Genomic DNA, 12,718 nt, shown 5'->3' with positions numbered 1-12,718 from the left:
AAAAATCACTGTGATACATAATGGAGAAACGTGATAGTTTATCAAGATTGAGATATAGAGGAAAAATAATTAAAGAAACATGAAATTTATATTGTCCTATCCAGTGAATTCTGATGGAAGCCCCGAATATTTAGGTCGTGAAGTGGTAAACTAGGATAAGTGCATTTTTTTTGAAAATGGGTTTTTTGTTTAAATTGAAGCATAACATTGTTCCGGAGGTCCTCACAAAAGGATTTAGCTGAAAATCAATTTTTGGTGCCAGTATCGAACAAAAATGAGGAGGATAAGTGACATTATGACAGCGCAAATGAAGATAAGTTGACATATCCTCGGAGGTTGAGTTGCTGGGAAAGGATAAGTTGACTTATCTTACTATTTCTACACAACTTGCTGCATTGTTTGAACCAGGTCTGTTTCGAGCGGCTTGAAGTTGATTATTATTTGTTGAATTTGAATAAATTATTTATTCAAACAAATCAACAATAATTCGTTGGGGATTCCGGGACAGTAGTTCAATCGGTTTATCTCCCACTCAATGAGATCTACCAATCTGGTTGATGGTCATAAAATATTATCATCAACCACGAATTATAACCCGCCATAAAAAACGGGCAATGTTTACAAAATAAATAGAGTCAGCGCCAAAAAAGCAGGAGAGAGAATATCAGCTCTATCGAGTTTTTTCTCTTCTCTACTACCAATCTTACTTGGGGATAAAACAACCGACACTCAATAATTTACGTGAAAAATTGCAAATCCCCTATAACTATAACAAAATTTCACTACCCCTGTCCATTGCGTACACGACCACCCACAGCCAAGGACCAATAAAATTATGTGTTACGAATGATTTCATTGCTATATAATATCCCTCCTTACGGGGGGGAGGTCAGTTGTATGTGAATTGTCCGAGTGCAAACGTCGTTACGGTGAAAATGTACAAGAAAATGAAGACTAACGGATCCAGACATTATCTCATCAAGTGAAGACAATGATTAAAAAGGGGTAGATATGATCAGTGTAATACAATTGAAAATGCAGTCTAATAAATACATAAATAAAATGTTTCGTACACAATGCGACGGAATTTAATAATTGATTATGATCCCGACAACAACTAGAGGATAAGTCAACATATCTCTTTCCATTTTTATTGCCGAGGAAGATAAGTTGACTTATCTTTTGTTGCCAATCATGACAGTGAGGATAAGTGCGTGAATTAGGCATCAAATCTAGTACAAAGTCTTGGTGCCATCGTTATTAACAAATACTGGAGCAATAAATAAATATCCATCATTAGATGCGTGAAAATCCTCCTTACAATGCTGCAAATCGTTTTTCAGCTCTCCTGAGAAATTCGGATTTCTGCACTTATCCTAGTTTACCACTTCACGACCGAATTGTTTGACTTTGAATTAAATTCCGTACTCACCCACATCGAAGACTCCAGAGAGACAAGTGTTCTTCCTGGCGGTAATCGCCAATAAAATCAATTCTCTGGAGCTGTAGTTGAGGAAGCCTCGGTAGATGATATGAAAGGAAGTTTTAATTAAGAGAAAGTTGAGACAGTGAATGTCAAATGAAGAAATCTGAACAAATCTGTACGTTCCCAAGTCCCATTCACGGATTTCCGAACTCAATTCAGATGTGAACACCACAGGGAAACGTCCACTAACATTAGAGAGCAAGGAGTCCATGTCAAAAAGAAAAAAGGGTTTATTTGGGAAAAAGTTCGGTTATCTGTTCATAATAAGGCAATGGTTAAGAAAATTAATACTTTACTTATTAAATAGTGATTTTAAATATCAACTGTACAAATGGTCAAGAGTACCACTGTGCAGGGATTCAACTGTCGAGAGAAAATTATCAATCTCTACCTCGTCCACGCTGTTTAACCCACCCTGCGCCGCCTGTACAGACAAAGAGGATAGACCAAAGTAGAGGCTCAGTTCTGGGGGTTTGACTGACGCCAGTTTCTCCACGTTACCGACACGATTTCACCCCCGAGGAGACGGGGCGCCACGAGTCCTACTGGGGTATCTGCATATCGGCCAAGCGGGGGGGCTCCGTTCGTACTTGTTCAACTGTACAAATGATCAACTGTACACAGAATTTTCAGACGGCGAGAGCATCACTGTGAAGGGATTCAACTGTCGAGAGAAAAAGCTAGGCTGTACATGTGGCGCTGGGTCCACATGTACAGCCTAGCTTTTTAGAATTTCAGAATTTTCAAACGGTGCTCTCACCGTTTGAAAATTCTGTGTACAGTTGATCATTTGTACAGTTGAACGAGTACGAACGGAGCCCCCCCCCGCTTGGCCGATATGCAGATACCCCAGTAGGACTCGTGGCGCCCCGTCTCCTCGGGGGTGAAATCGTGTCGGTAACGTGGAGAAACTGGCGTCAGTCAAACCCCCAGAACTGAGCCTCTACTTTGGTCTATCCTCTTTGTCTGTACGAGATCGTCCGCGCGTGCTACGCACGCGCCATCTTTTCCAAATCATAAGAATTGAAAACTCTAGAAAATGAATGCTCTTATTCTATCTTCGAAGTTAAAATTAAAACTCATGGAAAAAGACAATTGGGAAAATCTTAATATATTTCGATTGCTCTAAGATTGCATATACTATACAGTGCGAGGCAGCATACGGTATACAGAATCGAGAACATTTCCGCAAATTCGAGATTTAGCTATAATAGCGACAGCAATCAGTCAAGTCAGGAAGAGGGCGTTCTTAGTCTCATAATAATCTAATCTAATAATTAAAGATTTTCTAATTATTTGTGAACATCAAATTATGCGATTGAGATTATTTATTCCCTTCACATAACCAAGAACATCGCTGCTTGCGAATTTTTTTTCGTGAGTAGTAGTGCAGGAGACATTGTTGCCGCACTAAGGTGTATACCTGCGACTTACAACCGTAGGGAAGGTTCAAACTGAATGTCTGCAAAAAAATCGCGTTTTAAATTTTTATTAATGAAACCATTAACTCCAAACCTATGCCACTTGCGTTCAATAAACATTTACAGGAGTGGGACGGATTTTGAAATGAAAACAAAAATAATGTTCCAACAATTATAATTGACATTACAACATATGTTAAGAACTATGAACAAACATTAACATGAATACATCCTTTGTATCACTTATCTGTGATTCCGGAGGGCTTTATCTACTTTAATCATAAAATTAATTAGTCTTCAGTTTTCTCTGTTATATATAAAAAATACAAATGTTTAGTAATACTTTTTCTTCAAAAACAGGGCCATATATTGAAATAAATTCTGAATAAATACTAATGTTCATGAATAGATTATTATAATTCCACCTGTTTTGGTTGTTAAAGCTAAATGAGTATTAACCTTACTGCTATGAAGTTGGCAGTCTTTAAAAGTAAAAAATCAGATTCTTAAAGAGCTCAAGCTTGTCAATGTTTCATTTTTGTGTAAAAAAATAACAGTATTAAACTTGTTATAGAATTCAATTTTTGCGTAAAAAAATAACAGTGTTAAACTTGTTATAGAACTCAATTTTTGTGTGAAAAAATAACAGTTTAGAACTTGTTATAGAAAAAATTTTCAATTTTGCAATTGAACTTCCAGAGTAAATAGCCCGTCATTAAAGCTATTCAGCTTTCAGTTTCTGAAACAAAAAAGATTATCTGTTCTTAATAACTGTTTAATGAATGATTCAATGCATTTTCATTTATATTTCCATAGAAAATTTTTTTTATTAATGTTCTAATGAAAATATTATACTGAATTCTGCTTGAAACTAAGCCAACATTAGATGAAAATATTGCAATATTCTCTTGCATTGAAGGGAGAATAGTGAAAAATTAAAAGTAATTAAATTTGGATAACCATAACCATTAATAAAAAAAAGTACCTTATTCGCGACGTCCATCGCCTCTCCAGATGCAGATTCAGCTGCCCCTCGTTTGAGAATGAGAGGAGGTGCTTCGACAGCATCATCCAACTCATCTTCATTGAGGGCTACATCCTCAGTCAGGACTGCAATGTCATCCATGCTGTTAATATTCAGAACAAAACCATCCCCACGACAATCAACTCGACCTTTAATGGTCATTTTGATTCCCTCGATCAAATCTTCTCTCGGGATGTATGTTACCACGTGAATGGTCATGCGATGAACCCTTGTACAAAACATGCCAGATCCATAACTCGAACCACTTACCGTGGTAATGCTTCTGAATGGCTCTTTGAGCCATCCAGTGATCTGGACTGGCCCGCGAGCAGCACAAACGTTCTCCATCTCAATTTTTTATATGAGATGACCTTCGACCTTCCATTGTCAGCTCCATTCGTAATGTTAAATGTGCCAAAGATGTCGAAAGTGCTCCTACGTGCAAATTGAAATTCTTTGTCGCTCACAGTGTCCGTTGATCGCCGATACTGTGGATTGGCCGCTTTAATAATCCCTCCAGTGATTTTTATTATCTAAAAAGTAAAATTTCAAATTTTTCATCTATTCTCATAGATATTCATACAGATATTCGCATAGATATTCATATAGATATTCATTTTGTTTCCAAAACAGAAAACTGACCTAGAAAACTGAACTGGGCATTTATGTTATTTATTCGTTGATATTTTTTTCCCCTTAAGGTTCCCTACAAATAAATAACGTACGTTCTTACGTTCATTTGTTTGCAACGAACCTATCGGGAAATATTCGATAATTTCGGAGTTCTTGTGGTATTATATGCGATAATTTTTTCATAATTCTGCGGGTAGGCTATATATAAAAAAAACAAACGATAACTTAACCAAATAAACCTCTCTTCATTTCATGGCACAATTCTCTTTGCCGAAATTTGGATAGGAAAAATAATCTCCTGAATACCACTCGAGCTTCAACATTATCGAGTATTTCCCTCTAGGTTCCCTACCACTCTTATGGTATTATATGTGACAATTTCACTTTTTTTCTTTTTGAATGGAAATCACCTGTACCTGATACATCTTGATCTCATCCTTGTATTTGAGAGCATCATCCCCCGAGCAAAGTATGCGAACCCTTCTGCCATCATTGTTATTTAAAATGCACTTGTAAATCCACTTAGATGGAGACTTTGGCAACTCTCTCAGGCCTTCAATGCAGTCGACGTAGCCGATGATTTTCCTAAGAAAAAAAAATGAAATTACTCTCCGAACACGTGTCAATGATAGGTTATGATGATTGAATGCATAATAAATTTTTGAAATATGTTCATTTTTTAAAAATAATAATAGGAATACTTACATGAGTGTAGCTGCAACATTGAAATGATCAATGGCTCTGTTGGTCGTATATTTAATAGGTGGAGATGTCATGATGTTTCACGATTATAAATTATCTCCTTTTTATAATAGGATAAAAACACTCAAACACGTTGCCAAATGTGATGGTTTTTACCGGTTCATTTGTTCCAGCCCAATGTGCGACTAATATAATCGACAGATGTCGCTTCGGTTTCTGTCTTACGCTTACGCATTTTCGAGATATTTCTTCGAGAAATATCGATATCGATCTGTACACGGGTCTCCTTTTTATAATAGGACAGATGTGGCTATGCTTAGTTTTTTCTCTCGACAGTCGGACCCCTGTGCAGTGGTGCTCTCACCGTTTGAAAATTCTCTGTACAGTTGAACAAGTACAAACGGAGCCCCCCCCCCCCCGGTTGATCTCCCAGGATTGGCCCTGCTAATCTCCCCTATGGTCTCTGGTGTGTCCAAAGAGGATAGACCAAAGTAGAGGCTCAGTTCTGGGGGTTTGACTGACGCCAGTTTCTCCACGTTACCGACACGATTTCACCCCCGAGGAGACGGGGCGCCACGAGTCCTACTGGGGTATCTGCATATCGGCCAAGCGGGGGGGCTCCGTTCGTACTTGTTCAACTGTACAAATGATCAACTGTACACAGAATTTTCAGACGGCGAGAGCATCACTGTGAAGGGATTCAACTGTCGAGAGAAAAAGCTAGGCTGTACATGTGGCGCTGGGTCCACATGTACAGCCTAGCTTTTTAGAATTTCAGAATTTTCAAACGGTGCTCTCACCGTTTGAAAATTCTGTGTACAGTTGATCATTTGTACAGTTGAACGAGTACGAACGGAGCCCCCCCCCGCTTGGCCGATATGCAGATACCCCAGTAGGACTCGTGGCGCCCCGTCTCCTCGGGGGTGAAATCGTGTCGGTAACGTGGAGAAACTGGCGTCAGTCAAACCCCCAGAACTGAGCCTCTACTTTGGTCTATCCTCTTTGGGTGTGTCAATCAATTTTAAAATTTATTACTTGTATCTGCTCATAAGTCTCTGAAACTGACCATTTAAAAAGGCTGTCTTTTTTCATCTTCAAACGTGTTTAAAAATATTACAAATGGCTTGAACCTTTTCCCGAAAGTTTAAATTATTGAATAGAATAGTTGAACGCCAGAGGCTAAATCTAGTAATAATATGGAAGTCATAGGGACCCTATATGGTTAGTAGCGGTCTACGCGACATAGGGAGACGATAATTCTCGGGATTCCCTTATTTCACTTCCCACTGTGTGCAGTCGATTCTCCGCGCACTTCGCGACCGTTAATAAGCGCAAAAATTTATTAACAATCCTCCAACCGCCTTACACTCCTAACCTGTTCACAAAATTAGTGGGGAACGTGACTTCTGATTATTGGAAATAGTGAAGGATGAACGAGGCATCGAAATCCGACGACGGGGATGTTAAAGTGGAAAAACCAACGAACAATTATGAAAGCCAAGAGACTAGGCGTGGAGTCCCTTTGAGAGCCTGCAGAAATTGTGGTGGAGTATGGAAATTCATTCATTATTGTCCAGCTGAAGAGAAAACCTGCATTGGATGTGGAAAAGTCGGCCATTACGCCAAAATGTGTCGGTCCTCAAACCAAAATGACAAGAACAGTAATAATTCTCATTACGATCACAGAAATCCGAAAAAAAATTATCAGAAGAACAGGAAAGCTTGTCGGGCTGATAATAGATCTGCTGGAACGAGTGATTCTGAGTTCAAGGGGCCTTCGAGGACTGGCCCATGGGCCCAGGGCCCCAGGACTCACCACAATCGGAATCGCAATCACCAGGACAACAGAGGGAATGATAAGCCGAGGAACGGAACGTCCTCTGGACCACCTCCAGAAGGTGAGAAGTCTGGGGATCACCAGCACTGGCGAAATTCTAATCATCAGCATCGCGGTAACTCCAGACACTTTGGATATCGTGGGTCGAACTATCGGGGACAGGGGAGGAGAACATTTCAGGGACCGAGACCGGAAAGATCAAAAAATTGTGGTGATAACACGGATTGTGATAATGATGATAACAAATCGCGGGAGAATCCCAGGGATGAGTCACCCGGAGAATCGGAAGGTGCCACAAAATTTGATGGATCGAGTGATAGAGGAAAAAATCATTCGGAAAATTGCGAAGATGAGAAAAATGAGGAGTCTCAGGAACGTGGGGAACGGTCTAAGGATGAAGTTGGAGAAGAGAACAGCAGCTCGACGGAAGGTGATGCCGATAACTGTCAGAACGTGGGTGAACGGTCTGGGAAGGATTCGAGATACGCGCACACGAGTGTCGGTCAGTCTCGGTACGATCCCAGGAGGGAGACTTCCAAGCCAGCAAATTTTTCTAATGAGAATAATCAACCGAAGGCCGATGGTAATAGAAATCAAACGACGTCGGACAAGTATGATCACTGACTTTTTATTTATTTTTATTATTTTATTTTTTTTTAGTGCAGATGATTTTTCGAAGGTTTTTAATTTCGTCATTTTCGATTGTTTTGCTTCCGAAGGGGAACATATCGATGAAAATTCAAGTTCCTGATTTTTATTAAGTGGAATTGAAGGCGAGGGTTGACAGTCTTTGGATGTTCGTTTATTTTTGGTTATTAATAGTTTGTTTAAAATTTATCATTTTTTATTATTACTATTTATTTCCTTGATGTTACAAAAGTCTTTCTTTGCTTCACATCCTCCCCAGCCTTTCTTAACATCTCTTACACTTTAATGGTAACAACACATATATAAATATATATATAAATAAATGAAAGTATTTATATAAACACAACCCCGTAAACCCCAACCCTCTAATACTTTCTTCATGTAATTATTTGATAGAATTAATTGACACGTAATTTTCGACATTTTAATTAACAATAGCCCTGACATGAATAAATGGAAACAAAAATTAGAGCAAATAGTGATTTAAAATGTTGAATCCAATCAGCAGGGAATTGGCAATTTATTATTAATGATAACTATTAATTTATAATCAATACAATTGTTCACTTATTTGCTTTTTTTGTTCACGAGTCTAGGACCATTGAACTGAACCGGAAGTTGGCGAAACTTCAATATGAAAGTGGAAACTACGAATGTGCTCTATCATCTTATTCCAAACTTATCGGTAATATTTTAAAATAATTCTATTGATTTCGATTGCTTGACTACTTTTTAAATTTTTATAACAATAAATCACACGAATAATGAATCAATCACTAGTTAAACATCTAATAATTGTCAATTATTACTTTAAACGAGTAATTTGTCTATTTGTTTGAAAGGAAAAAATGTAGAGAAAATAATTGAACATTTTTACGGGAAAATTTAATGAAAATTTGATAATTCAATGGATTTCTTGGTGATTTATTATTAAGTTGGTTCTTTCATTGATTTCCGCTCATTTTTAAAATTTAAAATTTCGATTGTTTGTGGATAAATTCTAGAATTGTGCCCCACTGATCCAATCAACTTCAATAATCGTAGTGCTTGCTACATAAAGTTGCAGCAGTTCAATCCTGGTTACCTCGATGCACAAAAAGTTATTCAAAGGGATCCTTCATCTGTCAAGGTATGTTTGTATTGTCGAAAACATTAATTTTATCAAGAGAATTCCATTTGGACGACATATCATTACGTTGAAATAACGAATATAACCAACGAATATATATTCGTTGTATAACGAATATATTCACAATTTTACTTGAAACGTCGATGAATCCAAAAATTCAATTCCCCTTGTAGTCGGGTTTTCCGGATTTTTCGTCATGTTTATCGCTTCGTCCACAATTTACGATTAACAAAATATCAATGTCGATGGCAGTAGAACTAATTATCATTTTTTTCCAGGCATACACACAGCTGATTACGTGTTCTATGGCTCTGGGTACCCGGATGTCTGCCAAAATCCATCTACACCAATTATCGGAAATCAATCCAAATCTTGACATCATATCTACCGAACGTACCAGACTGAACGAACTAAACAGACATTTGCAGAAGGAGGCGATCGCCATCACAAAGAAAGATTATAAAATGGCCCTGAATAGTATCAATGACTGTCTGGGCATCAGTCCCTTTTGCTCGTCCTTCAAAGTAAAAAAGGCGGAATATTTGGCATTGCTCAATCGTCACGAAGAAGCTAAAAAGATACTCGACGAGATACTGCAGCAGGATTCCATCAATGTTGATGCACAATACATTCTTGGACTTCGGATATATTATACTAATCTCGAGGAAGCTGTGGCCTACTTCAAAAAGGTTCTCCAACTTGATCCGGATCACACAAAATCTCATAAAATCGTTAAGGTAATTTTTGCAATTGATATCCAGAATTTTTCTAGCGGATTTTTCGTCGTTCTCTCCCTTAGCCCGAGTGGAAATTTGACTCAGGTCTGCATCAAGTCAGACCTCCTGTATAATCAGGTACTGATCCGAGGACTGGATTAGAACTTGATCAGGCATGTAACGCCTTCACTCGTTCCGGACTTGATCAATCGGATCTCATGCGAACTTGATCAAGGTGATTACAGCTGAACGGACCTCAGGTGCAGATCAAGTTCACCGTATCAGAACCTGATCAGAGTAATTCCGATCAGATGGAGTCAATAAGAAACTGATCAGTTCTTCATCAAGTCTCGCCTGATTAGTTGAACCTGGCCACCACCAGATCAAGCTCTGATCAAACCTCAGGCTCGCCTGACATAATTAACATTAAGGGATGGAACGCCTGACGCCTGAATTGGTACCTGATATCAGCAGAAAACACAAAATTTCAATTCAGAAACTTCGCAAATGAACCAATAGTTTCAGCAATAAAATGACATAAAATCACTGAAAAAGTAGAAAAAATCGTCCACGATAATAAAAGTTAATTGCATCAACTATTTTTCAGAAATTTGTCAAAAAAACTTGTAAAATGCTAAAATATTAACAACAACCCCTCGAGGATAATTCCCTCCTGTCCCTTTTACATGAACAACAGTTTTATGACAGAATCTTTGTAACTTTTCAGGCAATCAAACTATACAGGTCCCTGCTATCAACAGGAAACGCACAATTGAAATGCAGCAATTTTGAAGGCGCCCATGTTGCCTACGTATCAGCCCTCTCAATAGATCCTAACAATCCACGCATGCAAAGGAAGCTGTTCTACAGGATGGGCGGGGCATCCTTTATGCTCATGAATTATGACAGAGCTATTAAGGAATACTCACAGGCCATAGATATCGATTCAACGTGCGTGCTATATCTGCAACAAAGAGGACATTGTTACATGGAAATGAAAGAATATGAAGAAGCTATTGCTGATTTTTCCAGGGTCTGTAATCTGGACCCTGGAAATGAGTGTAACAAATTCATCCTGGAGGCTGAGAGGTTGTTGGCACAGGTGAAGAAGGATCCATATAAGCTTTTGGGAGTGAGTATGGATCCATCGCTTGAAGAGATTAGACAAGCGTACAGGGCGAAAGCGATGATACACCATCCTGATCGCCATGTGAATGACACTGAACAGCAGCAGAAAAAACACGAGAGGATATTTAAAGATATTTTAAACGCTTATAAAAAGCTGGAAGCCTCGTGCAAAAGGACATTGATATAATATATCGTATATAATATATAATGTGTGATATACAATATATAGTATATGGAGAATTTTGATGGAAAACTTTGGAAATTGGAGATCTGAGCACTTGGTCGAGTGATAGTCGATGACGGTTCGATTGCTCGATGATTCTTATTCGATGAATAAGAATCGATAGTCGATGGCGATTCGATTGTCTGACGATTGATAAATCATGATTAATGAAATATCTCCAAAATTGGAGTTTCTATTCCCTGGAAAAATGTCGAAAATTTTTTAACCGAAATTTTTGGGAAAATTAAACGATAAGATGTGCAGCAGAGGTTGAAGATTCCCGGAGAAGGTGTCGTGATGGCCAAGAAGGACTGGAGGGCCTTAGGCCCTGGCACCGGGCCCAGCCACCAGCTACGAGGAGGGTCAAGTCCTCCTCCCCACTATTGAAAGAAAATTAAGCTAAATGAAAGCATCAAAAACGGCTTAATCATTATGGAAACTAAGAGAAGAGAATTTTATAAAAATTTCAAACGAACGAGTGAAGACAATTTTATTTGTTATATTTTTCTTTTTATGACAAAAATATTTTTTTAATGTGAGGATAATCATTTTCTAAGAAATTATTGTTAAGTTAGCACGTAATTTATCTGTGGCGTGTATTCGTATAGTTGTAATACATATACTAATGTGAAAAAACATTGAATTTACAAGTTTTTGCAGATTTTTTGAATAAAGAAATTAAAAAAAGCTTCGGATTTTTCATTTGTTAACGATATTTTTTTTCAGTCTCTTGCAGTTCTGTCTTTAAATAAACGACATGTTAATTGTTTGACTTTGAATTAAATTCCGTACTCACCCACATCGAAGACTTCAGAGGGACAAGTGTTCTTCCTGGCAGTGATCGCCAATAAAATCAATTCTCTGGAGCTGTAGTTGAGGAAGCCTCGGTAGATGATATGAAAGGAAGTTTTAATTAAGAGAAAGTTGAGACAGTGAATGTCAAATGAAGAAATCTGAACAAATCTGTACGTTTCCAAGTCCCATTCACGGATTTCCGAACTCAATTCAGATGTGAACACCACAGGGAAACGTCCACTAACATTAGAGAGCAAGGAATCCGTGTCAAAAAAAAAGGGGGTTTAGTTGGGAAAAAGATCGGTTATCTGTTCATAATAAGAAAATGTTTAAAAAAAATAATACTTTACGTATTAAATATTGATTTTGAATATCAATTTCTCCAAATTGAAATTCCTGGATTTTTCTACGTGTAATGATCAACAATAATTGAGCTATACAAATAATTAAATTGAGGACACAAATGCGATTCCAAATGCAGTTTTCGATAATCGTTAAATCTACTAAAAGGGCATAACGACTTCAATGTTTTCCACAAATGCAAAAATTTCAAAAATTTAGTTTTTAAAAGTTTACTGCAGTTTTCGATAATTTTCGAATCTACTGAAAGAGCAGAACGACTTAAATGTTTTTCAAAAATCCAAAAAATTTAATTTTCAAAAATGTTGCGTAGTTTGTGATAATCTTCGAATCCACTAAAAAGGCAGAACGACTTAAATGTTTTCCAAAAACCCAAAAAATTGGGTTTTCAAAAATGCTGCGTAGTTTGCGATAATTTTTTAATCTACGAAAAGGGCAGAACAACTAAAATGTTATCTCATTTCTTCAAAAGACATTTCCAAGTGTGATAATTATTTTCAAAGGCTGTTTATTACAAATAATAATAATTGTTCCTGAATAAAAAACACTGATTGTATTCAACATATTATATTTCCCGACAACAACTGGACTTTCAACCGAGAAATCAAAGAACCCT

At 37.6% G+C, this 12,718-nt stretch overlaps 2 protein-coding genes across 3 annotated transcripts; one reads left to right on the top strand and one right to left on the bottom strand.

The window, feature by feature from the left end:
- Positions 1-2,468: 2,468 nt before the first annotated feature.
- Positions 2,469-5,579, bottom strand: LOC135167979 (uncharacterized). Of its 2 annotated transcripts, XR_010299952.1 has the most exons (5): positions 5,270-5,579; positions 4,981-5,149; positions 4,202-4,464; positions 3,893-4,017; positions 2,470-3,646 (listed from the first exon to the last, which is right to left on the bottom strand). XR_010299952.1 is itself a non-coding variant. In XM_064131745.1 (4 exons), exons 1-4 carry the CDS (start codon positions 5,338-5,340, stop codon positions 3,640-3,642), a joined length of 510 nt encoding a protein of 169 aa, XP_063987815.1. In that variant the 5' UTR covers positions 5,341-5,579; the 3' UTR covers positions 2,469-3,639. The 2 variants fall into 2 exon arrangements, 1 of the variants encoding a protein (XP_063987815.1); XM_064131745.1 differs by lacking the exon at positions 3,893-4,017 and having other exon boundaries at positions 2,469-3,646.
- A 721-nt stretch (positions 5,580-6,300) lies between these two features.
- LOC135167854 (dnaJ homolog subfamily C member 7-like) lies at positions 6,301-11,634 on the top strand. The gene is made up of 5 exons (XM_064131483.1): positions 6,301-7,714; positions 8,348-8,436; positions 8,756-8,880; positions 9,159-9,617; positions 10,324-11,634. The coding sequence occupies exons 1-5, from the start codon at positions 6,696-6,698 to the stop codon at positions 10,909-10,911; spliced, it is 2,280 nt and encodes a 759-aa protein (XP_063987553.1). The 5' UTR covers positions 6,301-6,695; the 3' UTR covers positions 10,912-11,634.
- The last annotated feature ends 1,084 nt before the right edge of the window (positions 11,635-12,718 follow it).

This window comes from Diachasmimorpha longicaudata, chromosome 12, assembly GCF_034640455.1.
Source record: "Diachasmimorpha longicaudata isolate KC_UGA_2023 chromosome 12, iyDiaLong2, whole genome shotgun sequence".
In the NCBI taxonomy this organism is placed as follows: Eukaryota; Metazoa; Arthropoda; class Insecta; order Hymenoptera; family Braconidae; genus Diachasmimorpha; species Diachasmimorpha longicaudata.
Note: the sequence above shows the minus strand (reverse complement) of the source record. Positions and strands in the feature narration are given on the sequence as shown.

Bases quoted from the DNA above. Each gene is read 5' to 3' on its own strand.
- LOC135167979 (XM_064131745.1), bottom strand. From the start codon at position 5,340: ATGACATCTCCACCTATTAAATATACGACCAACAGAGCCATTGATCAT. The intron at 5,150-5,269 runs GTAAGTATTCCT...TTTTTTTCTTAG, and splicing joins AATGTTGCAGCTACACTCAT to GAAAATCATCGGCTACGTCG. The intron at 4,465-4,980 runs GTACAGGTGATT...TTTACTTTTTAG, and splicing joins ATGAGATCAAGATGTATCAG to ATAATAAAAATCACTGGAGG.
- LOC135167854 (XM_064131483.1), top strand. From the start codon at position 6,696: ATGAACGAGGCATCGAAATCCGACGACGGGGATGTTAAAGTGGAAAAA. The intron at 7,715-8,347 runs GTATGATCACTG...TCACGAGTCTAG, and splicing joins AATCAAACGACGTCGGACAA to GACCATTGAACTGAACCGGA. The intron at 9,618-10,323 runs GTAATTTTTGCA...GTAACTTTTCAG, and splicing joins AATCTCATAAAATCGTTAAG to GCAATCAAACTATACAGGTC.